The 27,431-nt window shown below is 58.0% G+C and overlaps 2 protein-coding genes across 2 annotated transcripts in view; both read right to left on the bottom strand.

Annotated features, from left to right (window-relative positions):
* The window catches only part of PHYHD1 (phytanoyl-CoA dioxygenase domain containing 1), a 19,112-nt gene extending 13,889 nt beyond the window's left edge, over nt 1-5,223 (bottom strand). Inside the window, exon 1 of the mRNA XM_081103938.1 lies at nt 4,707-5,223. Coding sequence (XP_080960064.1) covers nt 4,707-4,741 — 35 coding nt within the window. The 5' untranslated portion in view covers nt 4,742-5,223. The remainder of the gene's footprint in view (nt 1-4,706) is intronic.
* Nucleotides 3,545-27,318, bottom strand: LRRC8A (leucine rich repeat containing 8 VRAC subunit A). Its single transcript, XM_081103937.1, has 4 exons — nt 27,204-27,318; nt 23,923-24,029; nt 10,129-12,281; nt 3,545-5,333 (listed from the first exon to the last, which is right to left on the bottom strand). The coding sequence occupies exons 3-4, from the start codon at nt 12,271-12,273 to the stop codon at nt 5,058-5,060; spliced, it is 2,421 nt and encodes an 806-aa protein (XP_080960063.1). The 5' UTR covers nt 12,274-12,281; nt 23,923-24,029; nt 27,204-27,318; the 3' UTR covers nt 3,545-5,057.
* Nucleotides 27,319-27,431: the final 113 nt, after the last annotated feature.

Genomic DNA, 27,431 nt, shown 5'->3' with positions numbered 1-27,431 from the left:
CTTGGCTTTGGCTATTGAGGGGAAAAGGAAAATAATTGAGAATTAAGTGTTCCTGATGACATGGACAGAGAGTCCTGTGAAAGTCTGAAATAGTGAAAAAGTGCTGGCTAATATTTAGGTATTTCTCTTGATAGTCTGATACTCACTTTTTATGGAAATCCAGTGAAACACTCAAAAGTATTTTTTTTTTGGTGTGTGTGTGTGTGTGTGTTTAATAATATATTTTATTGATTTTTTACAGAGAGGAAGGGAGAGGGATAGAGTGTTAGAAACATCGATGAGAGAGAAACATTGATTCAGCTGCCTCCTACACACCCCCCACTAGGGATGTATCGGCAACCAAGATACATGCCATTGGCCGGAATCGAACCTGGGACCCTTTAGTCCGCAGGCCGACGCTCTATCCTCTGAGCCAAACCGGTTAGGGCTGTGTGTGTTTTTGTTTGTTTGTTTTTTAGTAGTGGTTTTCCAGATAAATTCTAGGAGTAAAATCTTTACATAGTCACAAACATGTACTTCTGTAACTGTGGAATACCTGTATGCTTTGTTGGGTACTTCTTCCATGGCGATGCCAATGAATATACTACTACATCTGTGAATATTTTAAATGTTGAAATAAAAAATAAGAAACGTGAAAAAAAAAGAGGTATCTAGGCAAAAAAGTTGGGCAGACAAGAGGACACCTGAGGGCAGCCCCCGGTGCCACCACTAATTGTGACCCAAGTCCCCAGGACCACCAGCCTCCTCTGGGGAGGGAGGGTGGAGGCCCGGGGGACGTGCACACCAGACTGGCCCTGGCTGGCTTCGCATCCCAAGGTGGAAGGTGAAGGAGAGGTCTCTCCAGGGAATTGTCTGGGTCCCTCCCAGCTTGAGACTCCAGCTCCTGGGGGGTTTATGGAAGGGAGTGTGTAGATGTGTCTGCAGCTAACAGGAAGGTAAAAGATAAGGGGGAATCTTAGGAGGAAGAGGTAGCCCAGCTGGCTGGCATGCCTCAGTGGTTGAGCACAGAACTATGAACCAGGAGGTCATGGTTAGATTCCCGGTCACGGTACATGCCTGGGTTGCGGGCTTGATCCCCAGTGGGGGGGGTGCAGGAGGCAGCTGATCCATTACTCTCATCATTGATGTTTCTATCTTTCTCTCCCTCTCTTAAATATATATAAATATATATATATATATGTAATTTTTTTTTTTAAAGGAGGAATAGACTGGAGAGTGGGTGCCTGGGTCTTCAGAATGAGGGAGAGCCGGTTCCGGTTCCCCACCTCCAGGCCCAGGGAGCTTGGTGTCTCAAGCTAGGCTGGCACAGTGGAGGCCAGGGGTGGGAACAGCATGCCCGCCCACCCTTCTGCCAGCCCTGCTCAGCCGCACACAGGGCCGTTCTGGCTGCGGCTTCTGAAAAACCGGCCACTGGCCTTCCCTGAAGTGATGCTTTCTGAATGGCAAAGGGACAGAGTGTCTCGGGGGTGAGTGCAGGGACACAGCTCGGCCCTCAGGAGCCCTGGCCCAGAGTCAAATTTTGTTTCCTGGGCCACCGCACTGGGAGCAGCTGCGTGGTCCCAGGCTCCCTAGGAGGGCGGGGGAGGGTAAGCCCCTCCGAGCTCCTGGGGCTGGAGGGACAAGAGGTTCGCAGGGTTAGGCTGGGAGGGGAGGGAAGGTGGCCAAACCCTATGGGAGATATAGCTGGGACTCAGCTCACTGGTGCAGCCACCCGGCGGATAGACATGTGCCAGGAGTGCAGAGAGGGCCACCGTGAGGGGCTAAGAGCTCCCCTGGGTCCTCAGAGCAGCCTGGGCTCCATCCTGCCCGGCCTTACTTTCCCCATCTGTAATTTGGGGACAACAGAAGTCCCTCTCTTGTAAGGAGGACCACGAATACTTTACCGCTAACAGAGCTTGGCACGGGCCTGGCACTTGGTAAATGCCTACAAATGCCTACCAACTATTCCCCAAAGGCTAGCGGGGCTGTTCTGGGTAGAATGTGGGGCATTTTTATTTTTTGAATTTCCCCCAAATTTTCCAAACTGCTATTGCAATCAGAGAAAAGGCAACCACTGGGTTTTAAATGGAGAATCCTGGTGGGCAGCGGGAGGGGGGAGGGGGAGGAACTGGGACTCCCAAATTTGTTCATTTATTCTGCTCAGTTTTTTTAATTTTTAAAAATTTTTAAAATCTATTTTTATTGATTTCAGAGAGGAAGGAAGAGGGAGAGAGAGACAGAAACATCAACGATGAGAGAGAATCACCAATCGGCTGCCTCCTGCCCACCCTCCAGCTGGGATCGAGCCTGCAACCCGGGCCTGTGCCCTTGACCGGAATTAAACCTGGGACTCTTCAATCCACAGGCCGACGCTCTATCCACCGAGCCAAACCAGCTAGGGCCCGCTCAGGTTTTGAGCAGTGGGTGGGTGGTGTTTGTTTTTCCCAAAAGCTAACCAGCTCCAGATCAAACACTGGACACTGCTCTGGACACTGGGCGGCCCCAACGCTTGCGGGGGTGGGGGGGTGCGGGGACAGGCATGGGAGGGTAGGGAGTGGCCAGAACAGAGGGAGGGGAAGACCTCCACTCACAGTGGAGTAGAGACTCAGGTGGGGCCCTAGAGGGACCCAGGCCCAGCTGCTCAGCCTACCAGTCAGACAGCCCATGTCGGGGACAGAAAGAAGAGTCCTGGCTCAGTCCTGAGGTTACGGGGGGAGGGGGGGGGGCAGATTATAGCCCATGGAGCAAGGACAGACTCCGGCCTGTGCTGGGGGAGGCGCCCAAGGCCTCATCACGAAGGCCAAGGTCAGACACAAAGCCTTCTTCTTCACCAGAAGACCCCTCCCCAGGGCCCCATGTCCGCCCAGCACAAGCCTCACTGGTCCAGAGGAAAAGGTCCTTTACTGGGTTCCAGCGGCAAGGCCCTCTGTGAAGACCCCCCGACCCCCACCTGCATCATTCTCATGAGACAGCCTCAGAACAATCCTGCAACCCCACCCTTTTACAGATGAGGAAACTGAGGCCTCACATCAGAATAGCAGAGCTAAGATCTGAGGGCAGCCCCAAGCCTCTGCCCTTGACGCCAGCACCTTCAGCAGGCCCCCGAGGTCCCTGAGGGCCCAGGGTCACTTCAGCCCCCCTCTGCCGAGCCCTGGGGACTGGCTGTTGGAATGACAAGAACCTACGAGAGCACAGAGAGGAAGTTCCCATTGTACAGATGGGGATGAGGAGGCGAGGGAAGGAAAGCATCTGCCCAGCTTCCTGCAGGGATGACGGCCCTGGGACACGGGCCTGAGACGACTGGCTCCCATTCGGTGCCCTCCCCGCCCCCTCTCCAGCAAAGCTCATGAGGGCCCCAACCACAGGCAACCGGCCGACAGGGCGCCTGCTGGCTGTGGAACCCCTGGCCGGGCCCACGCCCACCCTCGGCAGGTGCTCTGTCCGGCTCACGTCCACGGGCGGTGAGAAGAGCAGTTACCTATCTTGTAGGGGCCCAATAAACGGTCGCTCCAAGCTGAGGGGGGGTCTCCCACAACATGGAGCCCTCCGGAGACTACTTTCTGTTACAGATTTATTTGATATTTGAACGAGTCTACAAGTCCAGACCCACATGTAACGGATTGCTTCGTGGTTGTCGGAGGCTAGTGTGCGTTATTCTGAGGGTAACACTCAATGACGCGACGCAGAACACACAAACGGACAGAGACGTGATCGTTAAGACGAGAGACGCTAAACGTGCCTTAGTGTCCAAGTGACTGCTCTAAGGCAGGGACCCCGCTGACGGATCTAAAGTGAGGTGGCTTCTCACCACCAGGCGCCGAGTGGGCCACGTGCGCAGGCGCCTGGGACAGAAACTGGAACCCAAACCTGGGGAGCCTGCTCTTCCAGGGGCGACCCCCCCACCCGCAGCCCCGCCTCCTCCCACAGTCTGTGCTGACGGAAGCAGCTGAGGCGAGTGGTGGCACTGGGCACACTCGTGACACATGAGGTGGGAAAGCAGAGTCCGGGCGAGGTAGCTCCTCTTGGCTCCTTAACACTGTGACGAGGGACAGGGAGGATGGAGCACCGTCGTCCGGGATTAGCCAACCCGAGTCTCCTCCCATCTTGGCAGCTCCAGAACATTCCCTCTGGCCAACGGCCACAGAAGTGAGCGCCTGCCAAGACACATGGGGGAGAAGGAAAACAAGACACCAAAAACAAAACAGAAAAGCCCCCCCGCCCGCCCCCAGGGGAGGAGAGGAACAAAGAGAACTCTGGACCAAGGTCACCAGATTCGGAAGACACCCCGGGGGAAGGAAACACTCAGTCCTGCGCGGGAAGCTGCGCCCACCCTGAGACTCCAACTCACTGGCCTTTAGTGTCTTTTTTTTTTTTTTTTTAAGTTTTTTCTTTTTAATACCCAAACCCTCAATTTTCAAAGCTTAAAAAATGCTTTACTTAAAAAAAAAAAAAAATCCAAAGCGGGTGAGGCAAGCCCCAGGCCTGGCCTGCCCACCTGGTGGCCTGCTCTCCACGGGCTGGGCCGCCAGAGCCCAGCCTGGCACCGCGGGGTGACCGGCCACAGCTGACTCGCCCTGGCCATTCTGCTCAGGTCTGGGTGGGCACTAAATGCTCCATGAAGGGAAAGCAAAACAGCCCACTCTTCCTCAACACCCCCGTGAGCTGTTTTCTTGGGAATGTGTAAGTTATCTGGAGGGAGGGAGCGGGAGGCGGAGAAAAATAAATACCAAGAGCTAAGTCGATGTCCCTGGGCCTCTGGCATGGGCTCAGCCCCTGGGGCAGAGATGGCCTCCAGGGCGGAGGCCTGATTGTCCGATCACTGAGCTCTGAGACAGATGGCAGGCATCTAACTCCCCAGCAGGCGCCTGCGGGGCACGAGTCTCAGAGGGAGGAAAGGGGCCAGCCCCTCAGGTGCTGCCCGGTCACCCTGGCCCAGCTCACGGCCAACCCAGGCTCCTGCCTGGCCGAGAGGCTGGGCCGGTTGTCCCAGGGTTTCTGGGCTCCTGGGCTGGCGGAAGCGCCGGTGGTCCCACTGCTGGCCACTGCGGGCCAGCCCTGTGCTCGGCGGTCCGCCTCGGTCAGGCCTGCTCCTTGTCGGCCCTCCACAGCCGCTCCTTCACCTCGGGCGGCAACGTGTTGAACAGGTCCTCCTCCACCACCAGGCCGCTGCGCTTGAGCAGCGGGCACTCGCCCAGCTCCACGGGCAGGCACTCCAGCCGGTTGCCCCGCAGCTCAATCTGGGTCAGGTTGGTCAGCTCGCCCACCCGCGAGGGCAGCGACTGCAGCACGTTGTTGCCCAGGTGCAGGGCCCGCAGCTTCCGGCACTGGAAGAGCTCCGGGGGCAGTGCCTCGATCTAGAGGGAAAGGAGGGGGAAGATGAGGTGGGCACCGCCCAGGCCTGAGGGCCTCTGGGTCCAAGGCTTCCCTCCCTCCCCCTCTCCCCTGGGCACCGGCACCTTCTCTGAGGCCCATCCAGCTCCCTGGGGCCCCAGCACCAGCAGGATCTGGGCCAAACTCTGACTCACTTCCACCTGCACTGAAGGCCTCAGCTCGGTGGTCACATCCTCCAGGAGCCTCCCGTGCCCTCCCGAGTCATCTCTGGCACCACGTGCCCCCGCAGTGCTGCTCTCCCCGTGGTGAAACTGCTTCATCACCTGTCAACCCAGGACTCTGAGCTCTGAGAGGGCAGGACTGGGTCCACCTTGTTCCCTGCTGTCTCCAGCACCTGGCACCCTAAGAAGCATATCCCGCTAGCCAGCTACTCTCAACACCCCCTCCTCCACCACCCAGGGCTCACCAGGAGCCAGGCTGTGTCAGTCCTGTCTGGTTAAGAACAATCTATGAGAGCAGAGCAGCACGCCGAGAAGATTCCACACCCTTCCAGGTTGCTGAGAACTGGGAGAGCTCGCCAACAGGCGTGAGAATCCCAGCGTGTCACTCCCCCTTCCTGGGGCATCCGTTTTCTCCTGTCAAGTCACAGGCTGTTCACAAATGCACGGAGCCCAGTGGCAAGTCAGACTCCCCTCTTTCTGATTTTGCAAAAGCAGAATAATGGGCCACACTCATTAGTTTACTGCTCAGTCAGGTTTAACTCTTTTAACCCTAGAACGGACCTATAAATATTCTGTGAACACTCGTCCCGTTTTACAGATGGGGTAACTGAGGCCCCAGAGTAGCTAACTTGCCCAGCGGCTCACACCTGGCAGGTGGAGTCAACAGTTGAACCTGGTTCTAGAGCACACACCCTGCTATGTGTCTGCACTGCTGGTGGAACAAGGAGCAAACACAGGCCCGAGTGGGGATGCGCTGTCTGCGGGCACACAGGGAAGGCCAGCCTCTCCCTGCCCTCCCCCGAGTGCCGGAGCCCGTCTGTCCTAAAATGACCCACAGGAGGAATCCTCCCGGCTCTGAGGTTGCTCTGCCCTGTCCCCATTGTCCTGCCGAGGCGGCCAAGGCTGGGGAAGTGAAATGCACCGTGCCGCTGACTCAGAGCCCCGCCACAGCTCCGTCCTGCCAAACACGGCACTCGGCGGCCCGGCACAGCCTTCCCCTCCTGGGCCTCCGCGTCCCCAGCTGGACCATGAGAGGCTGAACTGACAGCGCCTCTCGTTGGGGCTCGGCTGAGCTGGGGCCTCCGGGCGGACCTGGACTCCACCTCAGGGCTCTTGCTCTCCCGCCATCCTCGGGAGAGGACTCTCATTCCCGGCGAGGACCTTGTCCTTCCAGCAGGAAAAGTGTGGCCGGGGCTGGGCAGAGGCCACGCCAGGAGGGACACTGGCCATTTTAAAGGAGACTCCTGGCCTGGGCTTCCAAAATGGCCACCGCTGTGCCCAATGGTCAGGGATGGGCCAGTTCAGGGACATGAAGGCGAGAGGACAGACAGGACATGGGCTCCAGCAGTACCGAGGGGCCAGAGCTTCCCGGACACCCCACTCCCCCGACAGCGGCACCCTGTGATGGCACAGCCAGTGGTCAGAGCCCGGAACGGCTCCGGCGGTGAGCGACAGATCACTCCCTGCCCCCGCCAGGAACTCTCTCCAGAGACACGAGACGCCCCTGCACGGCCCCCTGTCCTCTGCGCCTGCCCTGCTTCCTGAGGTGCTGTTCGTCCTGCTCTGTCCCACCTCCTCAGGGACCTCCGTGGCTCCCCCACCAGCACTGAAGTGGCCTCCAGTCTACTTGACTTTGAAAAAGAACCTTCCAGAAGCCTCTGGGGCTGCTCCATCATTCTCCAACCTCCCCAACAAACATCTGGAAAGCTGCCATCTCTCCTCAGCCCGCTGTGATCCAGCTTCCTCCCTCATCCGCCCTTGAAACCCGTTCTCCTTTCCCGACTCCCTCGCGTGCCATGAGCCCACAGCCCTGCCTGGCCTTGCCCTTCTGCATCGACCTGGAAGCTCCAGCCAGACGGCCTTCCTTCCTCCCCGAGCCGAGCCGGGGGCGACGACACCTGGGGCTTTGTGCTGACTCAACACGGCCTCTGGGACGTCCCAGGCCCAGACACCCAGCACCGGACATACAATCTCCTCTCGAAAACCCGCGCCTCCTCCTGTGTCCTGTCTCAGTGACCATCCATCTACCTACCCGGGCAGCCAGGTGAGAAACCTCGCGTCACCAACCAGCCCACATTCTGTGAGTTCTACCCCAACGTCTGGAAATCCTGTCTCCCCATCCCTGCAGCCTCTGCCAGCGCAGGTGTGCCCCCTCCCCTGCGGCTGCACAGTTTCTATCAGCACCTGATGCTCACCTTGCCCCCCTCCCCCCGAACCCACCCCTCACGGGGCAGCAAGAGCAATCTCTAAACTGCCAGTCAGCTTGCTCCTCTGTTCCTTCATCAGCCACAGTTCGGCACATTTGCATTGAACAGAAAAAGCCAAGGTCCTTGTCCTGAGAGTCTGTGGCCTGGTGAGAGGAATGGGAATGAAATGAAGATTCGCTCACTGAAAGGGAAGTGGGAGGAACAGGATGCTCCTCCCAGCCCGGGTGGACGCCTGGGCCTGCCCTCAGGGGAAGTCCACACTCCTCCCCCTCCTCCCCCTCCTCCCCCTCGGCCTGCAGTTACTCAGGGATGGGGCCTACTAGACTCCCCTTCTCACCTGGCTCACTCCTCCTCATTCTGCAGGGCCCACAGCCCCGGGTTAGTCTGGGTTGAGGCTACTCGGTGCTGCTGCCACACTGTGCTGTCTTTCCCCACCAGACAGTGCGCTCAGATGGGCAGACCGTGGGCCTTGTCCATGCCTGTGTCCCCAGCCCTCACTCACCCTGAGAGTGCTCAGAAACACTGGCCAAGTCAATGAACAAATGAGTGAGTGAGCGAGTGGACAAAGGAATGCCTGCTCTGTAAGGAACTCCTTAGCACCGTTAGACCTGGGAAAACGCTTGTCGAGGGCCTGAGCTGGCCACTCCCAGCCCGCTTTTCGCTTTTCTACCTGCAGACCAGGCGGCCCACAAGGAACCATCAGGCCCTGAGGACGGAGAGGGGCTCCAGCTTCAGAGGAGCCCGACCAGGGCTGGCCCAAGGGAGCTAATTCCCTGTGAGGCCCCAGGCATTCCCGGGGGCGGGACAGGATGTGACGAAGCAATGCACTGAACAGGGTGTCAGAGGGTCTCCTTCCTGCAGACAGCATGCCTGCCTGCCACCAGCCCCCTTCCTGAGGGTGACCTCAGCCAGCAGACAGGACCTCACAGGCACACTTGGGCTGAGCAGCTGGGGTAGGGGACAGGATGGGGAGCCGGGTCGGCCGCTGCCCGCACCCTCCACCTGGTGGGAGGGCCCATCAAGCCCTGGGCTGGGCTGCGTCTGGGGCCACCGCCTGGCCCCTCACACCTTTAAAGAAGGGCTGGGGTTGGGAGCTCTCCACACACGGCTTCTCCGCAGGGGCTTCTCCGCAGGAGTCCCATTTTCCGGGCCAGCGCACCCCCGGCTCTGGGGGCAGATTCTCAGGGTGAAGCCGCCTGGGATCTGGCCTTCTCCCTGTTCACTCTCATGCAGTCTCAGTCCTAACGCGGAGGAGGGAGCAGGGTCTGCCACGTCTCTGACAGGCTGTTTGCAGGCAGAGAGGCTTATGGAAGAGGGGGCGCTTCCAAATGGTGCACCTGGACTCCGCAGTCTGAGTGACACCGGAGGGGCCTGTCCTTTCCTGGGCAGGGGCGTTTCGGGGGCCGCTGGGACGTGGGGGATGCGGGGACACCGCCCTCCCAGGGCTGACACACAGAAGTCCCCAACCAACGGGGCTGCTCTGTGCCTCTGCGTTCCATGAGGCACAGAAGGGGTGTCGGAATCGGCCCCATCCTGGGCGTCCCAGCCCCCGGCCACGGGACCCATCGCTGCTCACAAGGAGCTTCCGCCTTGAGAGGAGGGACTCAGACGACCTGTTCCTTCCACTGTCGACCTCCCGCAGGCCCCGGGCGGGGAGTCCCCTCAGCGGCTGTGCTTTGCTGCTGCAGAGGCCAGACCGCAAAACCGCAGGAGCGCCCTGCCCCGAACCCACCCTCCTGCCTGTACGGAGGGGCCTTGGGTGGGGGGCTTCCCAAGCCAGGCGAGGGGCCACCGCAGGGACTGCAACGGTCTCCGGGCGTGGCCTCCCAAACGGTTTGCAGTTTCCTCCCCAGAGAGCAGGTGGTGACAGGCAGCCCCAAACAAGCCCAACTCTGCCCTCCACCACCCACATGCGGGAGAGGGGAGAGCAGCGCACTGGGAGCTGTGGAGGCGGCTTGGCTTCCCCTCGGCGGACAGCAGCCACCATGGTTCCCGCTCCTGCTGGACCCAGGCTGATGCTTCAGCTCCAAATCCGGTCTGGGACAAGCTGAGGAAATGCCGCTAGGCCCAGGCTAAGTCCCGCCTCCTACACCCCAACCCTGAGATGGACAGAGAGAGAACCACAGGCCTTGGACCTCCTGCCCGGCACATCCCTTATGAGAAACCTGCACAAGGGCACCTTGGGGACACACCCCACGTGACCGCACATCCCTCCTGGCAGAACTGCAGCGTCTGTGGCAGAGACGGGCTCCCAACCTGCCGTCCTGACTTGGCAGGTCTGCGGTGGGGCCGGGAAGTCGGTATTTTTAGAAGCTCCTCCAAGGTCCTAAGCACCCGCACCACGGGCCACAGAGCCCACCCGCATGCCGAGCCAGCGCGGGGCCACTCACCCGGTTGGCTGTGATGGCCAGGTTCTGGAGGTTCTGCAGGAGGCCAATGTCGGCGGGGAGGAAGGTCAGGTTGTTGTGGCTGAGGTCCAGGTAGCGCAGCTTGCGGCAGTAGAAGAGCTGGGGGGGGATCTTCTCGATCTTGTTGCGGTTCAGGTAGAGGCGCTCGAGGTTGGTGAGGTTGCCGATCTGGATGGGGATGTAGGCGATGTGGTTGTACCAGAGCTTAAGGCAGGTGAGGCGGTGCAGGTGCTGGAAGCTGATGATCTCCTCGATGGTCTTGAGGTTGTTGTCCTTGAGGTCGATCTCCTGCAGGTTGTGGAGGCTGAAGATGGAGTGGGGGATGCGCTCCAGGTCGCAGCGGATCAGTTCCAGCTCCGTCAGGTTTACCATCTTCTTGAGGCTGTTGAGGACGATGAGCTTGGTGCCCTCGTTGTTGATGGACAGCTTCTGCAGGTGCACGCCCACGTCCGTGACCACCTGCGGCAGCTTGCTCAGGTTACTCTTCAGCCGCAGCACCTTGAGGCGCTTGAGCTCGCGCAGCCCGTCGATGACGATGTAGCGGTTGTTCTCCGCGCTCAGGTTGCCCGTCAGGTGCAGCTCCTCCAGCGTCTTCAGGCTGTAGATCCACAGCGGGATCTCCTTAATGTCCGTGAACTTGATGTGCAGCGCCCGCAGGTTCTCGCGCAGGAAGGCCAGGGCCGGCGCCTCGATCTTGGCCGCCGTGTGGTACAGCCACAGCTCCTTGAGGCCCGTGAGCTGGGCGATGCTGGGAGGGATGGTCACGTCCGGGATCAGCTCCAGCTTCAGCACCTCCAGCTCCACCAGGTCAAACACGGTGTCGGGGATGCCGCTGAGCATGAACAGGTGCAACTCCAGCTTGTCCTGCGCGTTCTTGGTGAGCCGCTGCCGCAGCTTGTCCAGCGTCCACTCGTTGTTGAGGTTCAGCTGCCGCAGCTTGTTCTCGCTCACCTCCGACAGGAAGACGGCGAAGCGCTTGGAGTAGAGCGGGTCGTACTGGTCGATGAGGTGGAGCATGAAGGCGAAGTCATTCTTGACGTCGGGGATGTCGCTGTAGCTGCTCTCTTCGCGGATCGACTCGAAGGAGTACTTCTTGAGGGAGCGGCGCAGCATCCACCACAGCGTGTACATGCAGATGAGGCCGTAGAAGATGACCAGGCTGATGTAGAAGGACGCCAGGATCTTGAAGAGCGTGGCCAGGGGGTGGGCACACCGGTAGGTGCGGTAGCCCGTCAGGCTCTCGATGTCCACGGTGCAGTCCACGTCGAACTTGATGTTGTGCACGTAGTAGACGGTGTAGCAGATGATGAGGATGAACTTGATCACCTTGATGATGGTCTGCCGCATGTAGAGGCGGTACACGATGTCCCCCTCCTCCACGTGGGTCCGGAACTTCTTCACCTTCTCGAACAGCGCCTTGGCCTGCTCCCCCTCCTTCTTGTCCAGCACCCCCGTCTCCGAGCGGTCCACGATGCCCTGCTCGATCCGGGACTTGGTCCGCTGCAGCATGGGCACCGTGGCCTCCACGTCCTCGCTGACCGTCGAGGACTTCTTGTCCATGGAGCCGTTCATCTTGCTGAAGGTCGGCTTGGGGTCGCTCTCCTCCACCACCGTCTCCGACAGGGCCCGCGTGGTCCAAGGCGAGTCAAAGCACTTGAGCAGGATGGACACAAAGTGCTCCAGCTTCGAGCTGGTGCGCGGGAACTTGAACCAGAAGTTGCTACAGGCCAGGAAGATGAGCGTGTGCAGAAGCACCAGGTAGGGGAAGTACTTGGCGAACCAGTGCAGGCGGTTCTCATAGCACACAGCGTCCACGTAGTTGTACTGGTGCCGATCCAGGTCGTACTTGATGCCCGTGGGGCCGGTGTCGGCGATCGGCAGGATAGTGGAGTTGGAGTAGATGGGCTCTGCCCAGCTGCGGAAAGAGTCGTTGCAGGAGTCCTTGGTGACCCACTTACAAGGCAGGCAGATCATCTTGTCCTGGGTGACCTGCAGTGTGCCCCCAAAGACTGCGATCATCAGCATGACGATGGAGATGTAGTCGGTGAACACGTCCCACCACGGCTTCAGGATCCGGTACGCTGGCTGTGTGTCCGCAAAGTAGCGGAGCTCTGTCACTGGAATCATGGTTCAACCTGAAAGGCACCCATACGAGGGGGTTACTGCAGGGTAGCCTGGCTTTCTGGGGCCCGGGGGTCAAGGGAAGGAGACAATGGACTCGTCCAAAACTCGTCCAAAATTCCACCTCGAGTCTAGCGGGGAGCCAGAGCCTTGCCACTCGTGGGGCAGCCCCCAGATCAGCCTTCCTCCGGAAACCACATGGTCACCAGGTGACTGGGAAACCCCTGTGGGGGACCGCAGGCAGCCCCCCCATTTAACAGACAGGAAGACTGAGCACTGAGGTGAGGGCCAGGCTGACAGATGGCTAATTCAGGCTCACAGGAGCATCTGAGATACCCGGCTGGACCCTCTCCTCTTATTCAAGCATGTCGAACTCGTGGCCCGCGGGCCGTATGCCTCCTTTATTTGGCCTGTGTTAGCCTTTGAGTTTGACATGCTTGCTCTTCCTGATCAGACCGACTGCAGGGGCTTGCTGAAACCACCAGTTCACTCGGAGCCAGCTGCCGGGAAGCTGCGCCAGTGACCTGAAGAGATGTCTGCAGAGCCTGAGAAAAGCCAAATGCAGAAGAGGGGGCTTAATGTGAACTCACTTTTGTAAACCAAATAGGGAAGTCTGAGCGCTCCTAAGTGTGTGCATATAGTTATGTCCGTACAGGATTCCGGGAGCACTGGGGGGACCGGAGGACACACACAGTAGGAGGAGCTCCTGGGTGAGGGGACGAGAGAACAAGACGTTCTCAGCCTGGAGCAGGAGGACAAGATCATGAATATGCACTATGGAAAATGATCACTGGTCATGTCCGTCCACGTGTGTGTAGAAAGAAATTAAAAGCAGTAGCAGCAGGGTCTGTCCCAGAAGAGTCCAATTCCGCGGATCTCGGGTGAAGCCAGGAATTTGATTTTTTTTTTTAGGGGGGGGGGTGATTTTTAAAAATATATATATATTTCTTTATTGATTTCAGAGAGGAAGGAAGAGGGAGAGAGAGATAGAAACATCAATGATGAGAGAGAATCATTGATTGGCTGCCTCCTGCACAGCCCTGACTGGGGATCAAGCCCACAACCCGGGCATGTGCCCTTGGCGGGAATCGAACCTGGAACCCTTCAGTCTGCAGGTCGACGCTCTATCCACTGAGCCACACCGGCCAGGGCGGGGTGATTTTTTATGTGACTTCGGTGACACTAATGATTGGCCAAGTTTGGGAAACACTAGCTTAGAAGCCACATTCAGGAACTCCGGCCAGTGGCGTACAGGAGGAGTGCCTCAAATACACGTGTGCAAGGACTCTCCTCCGTGGTCGCTCTGCCAAGGCCCGGTGCTCTCGTGACGAGCAGTGTAAGACGAATGGGATGAGAAAGCTACCTGATGCTCACAGGAGAACGGGAGAACTCGGGAGGCGAGAAGTGAAATCCCTGTGAAAACACCCCCAGGGCTACCACTGTTAATTCTCAATGAGCAATAACATCCTAGTCCTTTCTGTGTATATTTCTTAAAATAAAATTGTGATTTTGCTTTACACCCTATTTTGTCATCTAGACTTTAAACGAAGGTTAAATCCTGTGTTTTGACAAATGGATCTGTTTCTCTTGGGAGAGGAACAAGGGTGTCCAGGTTATGGGACTGGACCACCTTATTCTGATTACTAATAATATAAATAATGACAATAGTAATGAATGTTTCATGAAACAGGGCTTCCCTGCAAACTTCCCATCCTGTCCTTTTAGACTGAGCATGCTGGGATGGGTGGGGAGGACAGAAGGAAAGCAAAACAGGACCATGGAAAAACTGGGGCACTGAGATGGACGTGTGCAGGCACCGAGCTGGCCCTCACCATGGGGTCCTCTCGTGGAATCCCTTAGATGCCAAGAAGGAGGGCCTACCTGCAGCCCCATTCCACAGACGGGGGAACTAAGGCCCAGAGAAGTCGATCCACCCGCCCAATGTCACTCTTATAAACTGAGGGCAGAGCTGAGACCATGCCCCCGAATATCGGTCTACCTCCCGCTCGGGTCCTTACCAAGGTCTGGCCTTCTCGCCACCTGCCCAGAGGCCCCTGAGCAGTGGTACCGAGACACAGCACAGGAGTGCAGCTTCTCCACCCCCCAGAGCCAGGTCACTGCGGGGCCAGCAGACACCAGCTCCGCCTGGGCGGGTGGCTCCATCCCAGGTCAGCCCTCCTGGTGAGGCCAAGAGGCGCAGGCCAGGAGCGTGCCCGCCCCACAGGAAGGCCCAGGCCCTCTAATGACCAGCTGGCTCCGCACCACCCACTCCTGGGAAGGTGGCACTCCAGGGGGGGCCTGCTGAATCAAGTAGCCAGCCTCCGGCTCAGACACCCAGACATCTGACCCACCCCTCCTGGCTCCCCAAGTCCTCCTCCAGGGGGACACCCAATGACTGGGGACCGGAAGAGAGGAGGGACCCAGAGGAGAGGGCCTGGGGGCCTGCGGCAGCCTGGCCCGGAGAATCCAGAATGAGTGGGCCATGGCAGGATGTCAGGCGTGGGGGGTGGCGGCAGTGTATGACCAGGCAGGATGTGGTTTCAAAGGGGGAGTGGGTGTGTCAGGACCGAGAACGCCCAGCCTCCCAGTGAGCTTTGCACATGCTGCCTTCCTGACTCCTGGCTCTGAGGCGGGAACTGTTCACAGCCGTTTCCAGGTGAGGGAGCATGAGGCTCAGAGAGGCGGGAAACAGTCCGGTCTGCTCTGTCCCAGCATGCCTGGCTCATCCCTCCACTGTCAAACACCTGGTCTCGAAGCACATCCTGAACTCTGCTTAGGCCTTGGCTTGGTCCTGTGGGGCAATAAAAGTGACCAAGGTGTCCCCCACTGCAGGGCCTCTAGGTCCAGTGTGAGTGGGGAGACGGGTGGGAGAGGCAGAGGAGTGCCGAATAACTGCACCCGTGTGCAGGGAGGGCACCTGTGGCTACAGCGGAAGAGATGGGTGCCAACTTCAAGCTGAGGAGGCTTCCAGGTGGGCCTTGGGCAAGCTCTGCACTGGTTTGCAGCTTCAGGTTCTGCACAAACACGAGGGCAGGACACCTCACTGGCTGCTGGGAGGAGTCCATGCACCTTTATGCTTTTGCAGAGCTTAGTGCAGAGTGGGGCGGGCAGTCAGCTCTGGCTGGTGCACAACTCTCCTCAAGCTCTTCACCACCTGGGAGAGGGCCAGATGCTCACGGGGGACAGGAGTGTTCAGCACACAGTAGGTACTCAATAAATTCCGAGGGTCTCAAGAGCGCCCTGAAAGGGGCAAAGGGCCAGAGTGGGTGTAGCGAAGGGGGTGGGCCGCAGGGGCGGCAGGGAGGAGAGGCAGCCTCGGGTGCAGACCTGGGCTGCAAGGGCAGAGGGAGGAAGCAGCCCAACCCCAAGGCCCCTGGGGAAGTGACGGGTCCCCCACAGGTAGGGAGCTCCCTGCAGCGACCCGCCCCAGAGCCGGTGACTCAAGGTGACTCAACACCCAGACACCCAGTTAGAGCAGCTCCCCATTCCCAGGCTGACTGAGGGCCGCGCCCAGAAGCTTCCCAAGCCCAGGAGGTGCACATTGTTTTGGTGCCATTTTTCTCCTCAAAGTTTTTTCTTGTAGTAAAACACGTACAACATAAAACTTACCATTTTAACCATTTTTAGGTGTACAGTTCAGTGGCCTTAAGTGCAGTCACATAAACTGTCCCCATTAAACACCAACTCCCCAAGCTCTCCCACCCCCCAACCCCTGGCAACCACCTTCTACTTTCCATCAATCTGACGACCCCGGGCCCTCCTGTCAGTGGACTCACACACTACGTGTCCTATTGTGTCTGGCTTATTTCACTTAACATAACGTCCTCAGGTGCACCCATGATGCAGCATGTATCACAATGTCCTTCCTTTTTAGGCTGGATAATATTCCTCATGCCCATTTTACAGATAGGGAAACTGAGGCTCGGGGACAGGAAGTTACAGAGGGCACCTTCACATCGGATCTCCTCCAGGAGGCCCTTCAGCTGGAGCAGACCTCACCTGACAGCTGCCCCTGGGACACACCGGGCGTGGTCAGGAGAGCGCAGAAGGAAAGGGGGCAGAGTCAGGGGAGTGGGGCCTTTCCTTCTAGCCATGGAAAGGCCTGTTCAGGGCGTTTCCTGCAGACAGTGCATCCGCCCCTCCCTCGCTTAGCCCTCCAGAGCACGCAGTGCCTCCTAGCAGAGGAGTGGAAACAGCTTCTCTGCCAGGGCCGCAGTGTCCCTGTCTGGAAGGGAGCAGAGAATCTGTCACAGATGTACCCATATTCTGTAAAAGGTGGTCAAGGTACCAAGGGGCGTGTGATCACAAATCAAACACAGAACTTGTAGAACCATAAGAAAAAGGGCAATCAAGCCTGGATGGTGTGGCTCAGGTGGTTGGAGCGCTGTCCCATATGTCCCATACACCGAAAGGTGGCGAGTCCCATTCCCGGTCAGGGCACATACCCAGGTTTCGGGCTCGATCCCCGGTTGAGGCACATATGGGAGGGAATAGATCAATGTTTCTCTTTCACATCAATGTCTGTCTGTCTGTCTCTCCCTCCCTCCCTTTCTTTCTCTAAAATCAATTTTTTAAAAACCCTCAGGTGAGAATTGAAAACAAAAAAAGACAATCAATTGGAGAAAAAAAATTGGCCGAATATATAAATAGACAAGTTAAAGAAAAACAATGCAAGTGGAAATTAATGTATGAAGTAATTATTAATCTCACTACTAATCAGGGAATGCACATTAGAACAATCAGATGCCGTTTCACTCCCCTGCGCCTGGCAGCAATGTTGAATTCCTAGAGGACGGTCGGGCACACAGGTCCCACAGGCCAGCTGCAGCTCCTGGAGAAGAGCTTTACACATACATGTGAAGCCACGCACAGGGGTGCTCGCTGGAGAGTTTGCTGTTCCTAATAGCAAAACGTCAGCAACACGCCAAACATCACCAAGGAGCGGAAGGATAAACTGCTCTAATCATACAACTGAACAGGGAAGCAAAGAAAACGCTACCTGGATAGACAGGCCTCAAAAACGAGCTGAAAACCAGCTGCAGACCGATACACACGTTACATAAGGTTTTCTATCATGTGTATACCACGTGTAGTGACGGCATAGAAACACGCACAGTGGGCCCCAAAATCAAGGTAATAATTTCACTTAGTGGGGAGAAAACGGCATTGGGAAAGATACCTTACTTGCGCCTGAAGTGATTTGAGAGAGATCGGGAGCAATTATTGCAAAAATCAAGTCTTGAATATAAAAATGTGTTTTAGTTTTTTGTTTTTTTAAAATATATTTTATTGATTTTTTACAGAGAGGAAGGGAGAGAGATAGAGAGTTAGAAACATCGATGAAAGAGAAACATCGATCAGCTGCCTCCTGCACATCTCCTACTGGGGATGTGCCCGCAACCCAGGTACATGCCCTTGACCGGAATCGAACCTGGGACCTTTCAGTCCGCAGGCCGGCGCTCTATCCACTGAGCCAAACCGGTTTCGGCAATGTGTTTTAGTTTTATACTTTTCTGTGTGCTTAAACTATTTCATACAAAATTTACCAAAACAATCATCCTGGTTGGCCCCCTCTCTGGTCCTCACACCCGCCGGGCTCAGCTGGAGGCAGTGGCAACTGGACTGGTTGCCAGGGCAGCAGCTTCAGCTCCCTTCCAACTGGCCTGCTGCTCACGGGTGCAGCAGCACCTGTGGTCTCTGAGGACCCAGCAGGTTCAGCATCACCCTTCCTGACCCCGCCCCGCCCCCAGGGAGATGTGGAAGTGGGCAGGGTGCAGCCAGACCCTTCCCACGGTGCCCACACTGGCAGGGAGAAGTGGGCTCAGGTTCCTGCAGCCAGGCTGCAGCATCCCTGCTCCTGCGAGTCAGAGAAGCAACCCGGGGGGCCCCACTCTCCCCTGGGCGGCCGGCTGATCTCAGGAGTGCAAAGAGCAAGAGCTTTGGAGTTGGGGAGACCCAGGTTCAAATCCAGCCCTACCATGAAACAATTCCATGACCCCAGGCAAATTATTTATTTTATTTTAAAAAATGTTTTTATTGATTTCAGAGCGGAAGGGAGAGGGAGAGAGAAATACCCATGGCGAGAATCACTGATCAGCTGCCTCCTGTACAACCCTCACTGGGGATCGAGCCCACAACCCAGGCATGTGCCGTGACCAGGAATCAAACCGTGACTTCCCAGTTCATAGGTCGATGCTCAACCACAGAGGCACACCGTGCCAGGCAAATCTGGTACTTTTATGAGAAAAAAATACTTGGGAAAAAGCCAAAGGCCTTCCTCACTGGGTGGTTTCTGAGGATCGTAAAAGTTTACGAGAAGTACCTGCCATCCACTGTTAGAAAAAGGCCAGGCGCTCCTGCGGGGCCGTTCCCAGGGAGCGGGCACTCACCAGGCTCGGTCCTCACTGGGGGAAGGAGTCTCAGGGTGCGTGAGCTCAGACCCACGGCTTTTCCCCTCTGAGCCCAGCGTCCTCCACTGTAAGAGGGAACTGCTACAGTCCCTGCCTCAGAGGCTTATTGTGAGGATTACACATAAGACGATGCATATTGTGTGAACCCAAGTCTGACACAGAGGAAGGCACGCTATAGTTACCACACCCAGCTGCCATGGCAGAAAACCGCCCCGGATTCGGCGCGCGCGTGTGTGTGTGTGTGTGTGTGTGTGTGTGTGTGTGAGAACACCCAGGTGAGGGCTGAGCTGAAAACACAAACACCTACAGGCCAGACCAGACACCTAGAGGCCCCCAGGACCACCCCTTGGGTATTAAGCCTGGTCCCCGTTGTTGATTTCCTCCTTAAGCTTCTTATGGACAGAACAGGAGTCAAAGAAATGGCACGCTGCCCCCTCAGTCCCGGAGTAAGACCACCCAGCAAGCTCTAGCCCCCTGCAGCCTACAGAGATTTGGCTTCCACACCTGAGCAGTGGCAGCAGGCAGGGCAGCGGTAAACAGGGCACAGAGAGCCTTTTGTTGAAGCTCAGAGAGGCTGGGAAAACTTCCCAGGCAAGAGGGTAGGGGGGAGGCTGTCTCTCCAACACTCTCCCAGGGAAGGGGGCAGGGCCATTTCCAAGAGGCCCCGGAACACACTGGGTCACTGGCCTTGTCCCAGGAGGGCTCTGGGCCTGTGAATCTGCTCCTTGGCCAGCGCCCCCAGCCTCCTCTGGTCCCAGAGCCGGAAGAGAGAGGAGGGGACCTTGCCATAGTGCACACAGCCCACACCCGCCCAAGTGCGAGGCACTGCCCTCTAGGCCCCCACACCCAGCTGGAGTGAGTCAGCAGCTGTGGGCTGGGGGCGCTGCCTGGCTTGGCACTCTCCCTGTGGAGAAGGGCACACCCTCACTTCCTGGGGAGGGAAAAGGGGAGACGTTCTGGGCCAGAGGGGGAGGGGAACAAGTTTCAGTTCCAAACTGCTCTCACATTGGGGCTGGGCCTCCCAAACAGGCTTGTCCTCCTGCATTTGCAGGGGCGGGGCCTGCCTTAGGGGTAAAGGGTGCCTGGTAGGGACACCCACCCTGGACTTCCCCCACCGGGAGCAGGAGGCCAAGCTGGAGGTGAGGGCTCCTCCGCACCCCTCCAGGCTGGCATTAGCACCGCTGGTTACTGACACGGCACCCAGCACTTCCTGTGCCTCAGCTCCCAAACTCCACCCAAACCAATAGGTGGCTCCAGTGTGTGACCTTTGGAAAGCCATTTGGCCTGCCAGGACTCTGGTTTCCTCATCTGTAAAATGGGCTGATGAGTCCATTCCTTATAGGGTGGTGATGAGGACTGGAGGAGGCAGTCCATAGAAACTTCTGGCCCAGTGCCTGCCACTGTAATGTTAGCTGCTGTTATTGTTATGGTCAGTTTTATCTGAGCCTTTAAGCACCTGAAGTCCGAGGCCCAGGGAGGTTAAGTGACCTGTCCGAGGACACAAAACTAGATGGTGGGGAAGATCACCCCAGATCTGACTTTCCATTCTGCCAATCCGCCTCAAAGGCTGGTTTCCTGGGCCTCCCCAGGCACCCGACCCGGAGATGCTTCCCGGAACGAGGTCCCTTTTCCTGAGGGAGGCAGGGAAACCAGGCGTCTTTCTGGAACCCCGGCAGGCCATACTCAGAGGCGTCTGAGCCTCTCAGGTGCAGCTTTAAGGGAACTTTGGAAGGGAGCCCAGCTCTGGGTCTGGGCCCAGAAGCTCGGTGTCGGGTGTGGGCCCGTGGGGCAGAGAGGCCTTAGAGTCAGGTCTTGGTCTGCTATGAATACCAGTGCCCTGGCTGGGTGGCTCAGTTGGTTGGAGTGTCCATCGTCCTGGATGCCAAAAACATTGTGGGTTCAATTGTCAGGGCACATAACCAGGTTGCAGTTTTGACCCCCAGTCGAGGCGCGTATGGGAAATAACTGATCAAACTCGCTCTAAAATCAATTTTTAAAATGTCCTTGGGTGAGGATAGAAAAAGCAGCACTGCCTTCTGGACAGGTTACAAAATGTGGGCAGGAGCGCCCCAGGTGCCGATGCAGCTTCTGCTGAGATCCCAGGGGACTGGGGCCGCGGGGGCTGCCCCCGGGGATGCTGACCAGGGCACCAGCTGGGAGGTTTGAAGGATGGGATGGATTGCCAGGCCACCCCACCCCGTCAGTGCACCTGCCGACACCCCGACTCTGCCAGAAGGCGTGAGTCTGGCAGCACCTCAGATGTCCAGGTGGAACGTGAGAGCTGTGGAATTTTACAGCCACTCCGGGCAGAGCCTATATGGTAGCTGTCTATTTAATTTTGAGGTTTTCCGCCCTCAAGAGATGCCTGAATGTAGAACTTGCTACGAGATGCAGCAGAAATGCATCAGGGGAGTCAGCAGGGATGTCTGTGGCTGGCAGTGAAAGCTATTCTAGGAACGGCAGCCGCACACATCCTTGAGGAGGGCAGGTGAAATGTCCCCACCCGACACACATTCGGGAGGTCACTAACACCCCGGTCCTGAGGGGAGCTCAGCCGGCTTCAACACCCAGGGCGGCGGCTCTGGTGGCAGCAGGACTCTGTCCCCAGAGGCGGGGCCGGGGCTGAAAGCATTGCCCTGGTCCGTGACCACCGGCCTCGTGACAGCCTGGGGAGCTTCTTCCAAACACAGATTCCTGCTCCAGCCCCCAGGCTCTGCCTGCAGGTCCCTGGGGCTTTGGGCGCAGGGGAGCCAGCGTTTTCAACAAGCTCCCAGGAGACTCTGAGGTACCCTCGCCCCAAACCTGAGAACCTGGAGAAAAAGAGAAGTGGACGGTGGGGTGAAAGCGCAGGCTGCCAGGGCAAACAGAACCAGGTTCGGGTCCTGGCTTTGCCGTTCAGGCAACTTTGGGCAAGAGCCCTGGTCCCTGCCAGCCCTGGTCCCTGCCAGCCTTGGTCCCTGGCCTGTAAAACGGTGACACCACCTCCACAGGTGGCTGTGGCAGGGAGGGCGCAAACGTGTGTCATGACCTAGCACGGTGCCCAGGGCTCAGATCGCGGCCACGGAGGACAACCATGGGGCCCGAAGGCCCTGCTGCTGGAAGGAGGGAGGAGGAGGCAGAGAGGCCAACTCCAGGCCACGAGCCTGAGAACCCTGCCACGTGAGGGAGAGTCCTCGGGCACAGATCTCCTCTGCAGCTTGCTCCTGCCAAGTCACTCCCCCGGTTCCACAAAACCAGGCCGCAGGCCTGAAGTCCCTCCTGCCCAAACCCAGCCTGAGGTCTCTGTGCCCCAAAAGAGCATCTTAGACCCAAGCCACAGCGCCGGCCCGTCCATCTTCTCATCTGCCCTCCCTCAAGGCTCACCCCTGAAACAAGCATTGCAAGAGCATCAAGACCAGGGTTTCTGCCAGGAGCTGCCAGGGTAAACTGAGTCAGGGCCAGACTCAGGCAAATACCACAACTCGTGGTATCCCCTCAACCTCCCAAATGCCCCCCTGCCTTAGGCAGTCAGGGAGGCCAAAGCCTAAAGGCCACTCCCCGCCCCCGGCCGGCCCATGCCATTCCCTCCATGCCATGGTCCCTGGCACAGAGGAGGAATTCTGATCTCAGATAAGTAGGACCTGCTGCTTCCTGCTCATCGCTGGCCAGAGGCTTCAGCTCAGGCCTCCCTCTCTGCAGGACAGAGTTCCTTAAATCCAACAGGAAACTCCTACAGGGCAGGGCCCAGATTTGCTGACCTTGTCCCAGTGAACAGGAGAGTCAACAAAATCACACCCCAGGCACTTCCCACCCGCCTCTGCGGCTGCAATGCCCCAACACACTGCTCAGAACCCCGCATGGAGAGGGAAGGGAGCGATGGGCATGGGAGAACCACAGTGTCGGGACCTTCGGACAGGACACTCTCAGACTGCCCCTTGCCTGGGAGCAAGGCCCAGGGGTAACCATTAATGAAGCAAGAGCAAGCGGTGAACAGCAGCTGTAACAGGACGTGCTTTTGGATAAATAAGCCAATAGCAATAATACATGTGGAAGAATACACACTTCTGGAGAGGGGGACCTCGGGAGACTTTCACTTTCCACATGACATTAAAACCGAAGCATTATAAAAACATAATCAACATGCAACTATGTTGGTAATTACAAAATAATAACAACAACAAGATTATTATTTCTTTTCAAATCCGGGCTAGGGAGGGCCAGACCTCCCTTCACAGAAAGCTGCGGTGGGAGGTGGATCAGGGAGGCCTGGGCACGGAGCTAAGGAACTGGCCCGGGGTTCCAGGATCAGGTTCAAGTCCCATGCCCCTACCTTCTTTCCTGATGAGTTTGGGTAAACTGCTTCTCTCTCAGCCTCAGCTTCCATGTCTGTAAAAAGGGGATGAAACCACTGTCTGAGCTCCCTCAAATGATCAAAGAAGGTCATGGATAAAGGCGTGTTTTCCAAACCATACAGCCGTCTGTGCACACACCGCTATGACTAGGAAGCAAGCTCTGGGACCCACACTCAGCTAATGCCTGTCCCTGTATCAGCATATTTAATCTTCAAACTATCCTAAAGGGGGGTGAGGTACTGATAGTACCCCCTTTTTATCCACGAGGAAACTGAGGCTCACAGCGGTCCACAGCCACTTATGGAGACAGCTGAACGCAAACCCAGGTCGGACTTCAAGGTGTTGGTCCTAACCAGTGCATTCTCCTGTCTCTAGGAACTGTTTCCAAAGCGTAGGCCAAGGAAGCCTAGTCCCCAAAGAGGTCCATCCACACGATCAAGTAAGTGTGGGGAAACACGACTTGCTCGCTCCTTCTCAGAGACTCATCATGCTCGCGTCAATGCACTCAAGGCTCTGAGAAGTCCTGCAGCAAGGACAAGTTGTTGTTTTCCACTGTGACCAAGAAACTGGCGTTCCATGGAACACACCTTGGGAAATGTGGTCATGAGACAGTATCCACAACAAGCCAGACTGACAAGATCTGGGCTGAAGGAGAAAAACCAGAGGTTGGCAACGAAACTGAACATTGGTGTTTGAAGAGGACAGCAACCACATACTACTCAGCAGGCCACTGAGCTGGGAGGAGCAGGAAGAATTCTGTCCTCTGTCACCTCTGCCCTAGACGCCTGGGACCCACAGTGAGAAGAGCCAAGGACTGCAGAGACGGAGGAGATAATGCCCTTTGCTCCCCAGGCCAGGGAAGGCACCTGAGCGGAGGCCGCGCTGGCCTGCAGGGAGAGGGGCCCAGTCCTTACCCCGGGGACGGCTCTGCTATCTGCGTGCTGGCTGTCGGTGCTGAGGCTGGCCCGCTTCTGTCTGGGCAGGGTCCTGGCATTTCTTTCGCTCCATGGAAGCTGCCTCCCTGCGAGGAAGCAAGAGCTGCTGTCAGCAGGGATGTGTGTGACTATCAGCGTTACCTGCTGTGCTGCCAACACTTTCTGAGTGCCTGTTTGGTGCCAGGCCCTCAGCTGGGCTCTGGGGTGACAAGAGGGAATCAGACAGTCTAGTGGGGAGATGCCAAGTTGACAGTTACCAGTGGCTGCTGAGAGCCCAGGGCCCTGCTGCGGGGAACCCAGACCCTCTGAACAAACTTCCCCTCCTCCCCCTCCTCCACAGGAAGCCATGGGAGCATGAGGACACCCGAGACCCACACTGACGGGGTCAGGGCAGGCTCCCTGGAAAAGGTGTTGTCTGAGTTGACTGCTGAGGAAGAGTAGGAGTTGGAGAAAGAACATTCCAGGCGGGAGGAAGAGCACCAGTTTGCCTAGAGGGGGAAGAACATGGTATCTAGAGAAGGCTGAGTGGTCAACCTGGCTAGACCAAGGGCTGGAAGTGGGATGTGGAGAGAGGTGAGCTATTACAGGGTGAGCCAGACCCAGGCAAAGACACAGGAGTTCAACTCAAACACAAGGCTCAACCATTGTCTATTAGTCAAGAAGCATTTAGTGAGCATCGACTACATGGCAGCACTCTGCTCAGAAATGTTCACAAGAAAGAACAAGACAAGTTAGCAGGGTGGGGAGAGTGTACTCAGACAGCAACAGGGGTAGGGGAGCATCTACATCCGCCGGAGCTGGGAGTGTGGCCCAGCCATCAGGGAAAGCCAGAGGACAAGCAGGAGTTAGCAGGCAGGAGGCGGGGGGAGTGCAGACAAAGTAGCTTGAAGGGTGCTAGGAGGGATTGTGGAGCCTTTCAACCATGTACGCCATGAGCACATATCCCCTACTCAGTGCTAGGCACTGTGCTGGAGGAAGGAAGCAGAGGATGTCTCTCCAGCCCCCCGGAGAGACGGTAAGTCAGTAATCCCACATCCGGTGATGGCAACTAGGCAGGGAAGCACCTAGAGAAGCAAGAGGCAGAAGCCAGAGGCCATCTAAGCCAGCCTCTACCCCGCCCTGCCTCCTCGGCAAGGATGGGATGCACACTAGGCAGTCCAGTCACTAGCCTGGGGCAGATCGGGACTAGAACTCCAGCCCCTGGACTCCTCGTAACCGAGTCTTCCACTCCTTCCTCCTCTAGGAAACACACTGACCAACCTGCATATTCACCCGGAGCTAATGCCTCTTTCCTGCGGGCGGCCTCGTCACATTTCTATTATTAAGCTGCAGCGATGTTTTCCTGTCTGCCTCTCTTCCGTGACCGCAACTCAGGCCAGGCCAGGAACCGTGCTCTCCTTGCACCACTCCCGGACCAGGCCAGGCACTTCCTGAAGGATGGCTGCGTGAGTGAATGAGCCAGGGATGGAGAGAGTGTGCTGGGCTCTCGGGTGCCACATCCATCCCACCTACTCCTTAGGAGGTCGCAGACCTCCTGCCTGTGCCTCCGTGTCCCCACTCAGGGTCACCTCCACGCTCAGGAGCCAGGAATCGGACTGATTCCTTCTCTCCAACTCCTACCAGCGAGGTCCAGGCGGCCGCCCAGTGCCCAGCCACGTCCCGAGCCCTGACCTATGAGGGTTAAACCTCAGGAGCCCCACTGCCCAGCAAGGCCACTCCAAGTCTACAGAGGAAACGCTTCCTCATGGGCGTGCCAAAGGGATGGAGTACAAAAGCTCCTGGTTGCGTTCCAAGGGGAGTCACGAAGATGTCTTCAGCCGCTGCTCTGTGCCCCCAGCCCCCGGAAGGCAGAGGGGCACTAGACCCAACCCCAAAGAGCTCTAAAAAACCGGGAACACGGGGAGGCAGACATCATGTCATTCGCGCCCAGCATCTTCCCAAAGCCAGCCCTCCCGCACAAGTCATCTGCCCTTGCCTCCCCTGTGAGCCAGAGGAAGACTTGACCTTCACAAAGGCAACGCCAACATGAGTGAGCTATGGGCACTGCCCCGACCCGCTGGACAAACTCCCACTCCTCCATCTCCTCTGCAGGAAGTGTCATGAACAACAGGCCTCCCCTGACTGCCTCCGGTCTGTCTGTCTGCTGGGAGGGCAGGACACAGTGTGGCAGGGGGTATAGGGGGTCCTGATTGGAAAGGGAGAGAGGCTCCTGGGAGGCTTTCCCCTCCTCCAAGTCCGTCCTCCACACTTTAGGCCCACATGCCCTTTCCCTCACCGAGCTCTCTCCCTCCGCATCCTCAAAAGGCTCCCTGGGGTAGGGCGGGGAAGAGGTAGCTCAGGGGACTGTGGTCACGGAGGGGCGGCCCCACCCTTTCAGTCAAGTCCCTACCGGGGGAGGCTGCCAGACACCCCCAACCATCCTCTTCCTTTCCAAAAAAGGCAGCAGTTGCATCAGCGGGGACCAGCCCCATCTCGGTTCATTCCAGTCCAGATCAAGGGGAAGAAGCCGTCAACCAAAGGGGCAGAATCGTCATGAGCCGCAGGGACCCTGGGCGATGTGCCTCCAGCCTGGGAGCCAACTCTGCGGGGTCTCCAGCGCCCCCACAGCGGGCGGCCGGACTCATCAGATCTGCCCCAGGCCCATCTGGATGCACAGGACGTGGCAGACCGCAGGGCCTCAGACCCAGGACCGGTCTTCCCGGGGACCCCAGCCCAGACAGGCCCCAGAGCCTAGCGGGGAACCCGGTCCCCAAGTCGGGGCAGTGTTCCCGCCGGAGGAGGAGGGGCCCACGGGGAACGGAGGGGTCGGGAGCCCAGGGGAAGAGAGCCGGGGGAGCCTTTGAACGTGAAAAGGAGCTGGCAAGGGGAGAGCCCAGATGTGGAACCTCTACGCAGGGGGGAGTGTGCGTGTGGAGGGGTGAGGATCTGGGGGAACCCAGGGGATGACAAGGGGACCTGGGGGAGCCGAGGCGGAAACTCCCAGTATGTAGAGCGCAGGGAGGCACGGGGTGCCTAGGAGGGGGCTCGCGCGCCGCGGCACCGGGGAGAGGGTGCGGCCGCAGAGACCCCGGGGACGGGGAAGCCGGACGCAGGACGCCGGACACAGAGAGAGGACCTGCGGCGGGAGGCCCCAGGGAGCCGGCCCCGGTGGGAGAGCTGGAGCCGCCCGGATGCCTGGAGCCGGCAGCCAGCGGCGGGCGTGTAGGAGTGGGTTTTGAGAGGTGACAGCTCGCGCCCCTTCCCCCACCCGACCCACTCACCTGGGCCCGCCGCGCCCGGCCGCCCAGCAGGCAGCCCCTGGGCCCCCGCCGCTCAGTCCGGCCACCGGTCTCCGGGCCCCTCCGGCGCCTCCTTTTGTCCCTCACTGCACCACTCAGTCTCCTCCGCCCCGGAAGTGACGTCACCCAAGGCGCGAACGCGGCGGCCAGGGCGTCGCCATCTTTTTAAGGGATGCCGTGTCCGCGCCCTCACCACCCCTCCTCTCCCCG

The sequence above is a fragment of the Myotis nattereri genome, assembly GCF_964212035.1.
Source record: "Myotis nattereri genome assembly, chromosome: 12".
Taxonomy (NCBI): domain Eukaryota; kingdom Metazoa; phylum Chordata; class Mammalia; order Chiroptera; family Vespertilionidae; genus Myotis; species Myotis nattereri.
This window is presented reverse-complemented; position numbering and strand designations above follow the sequence as displayed.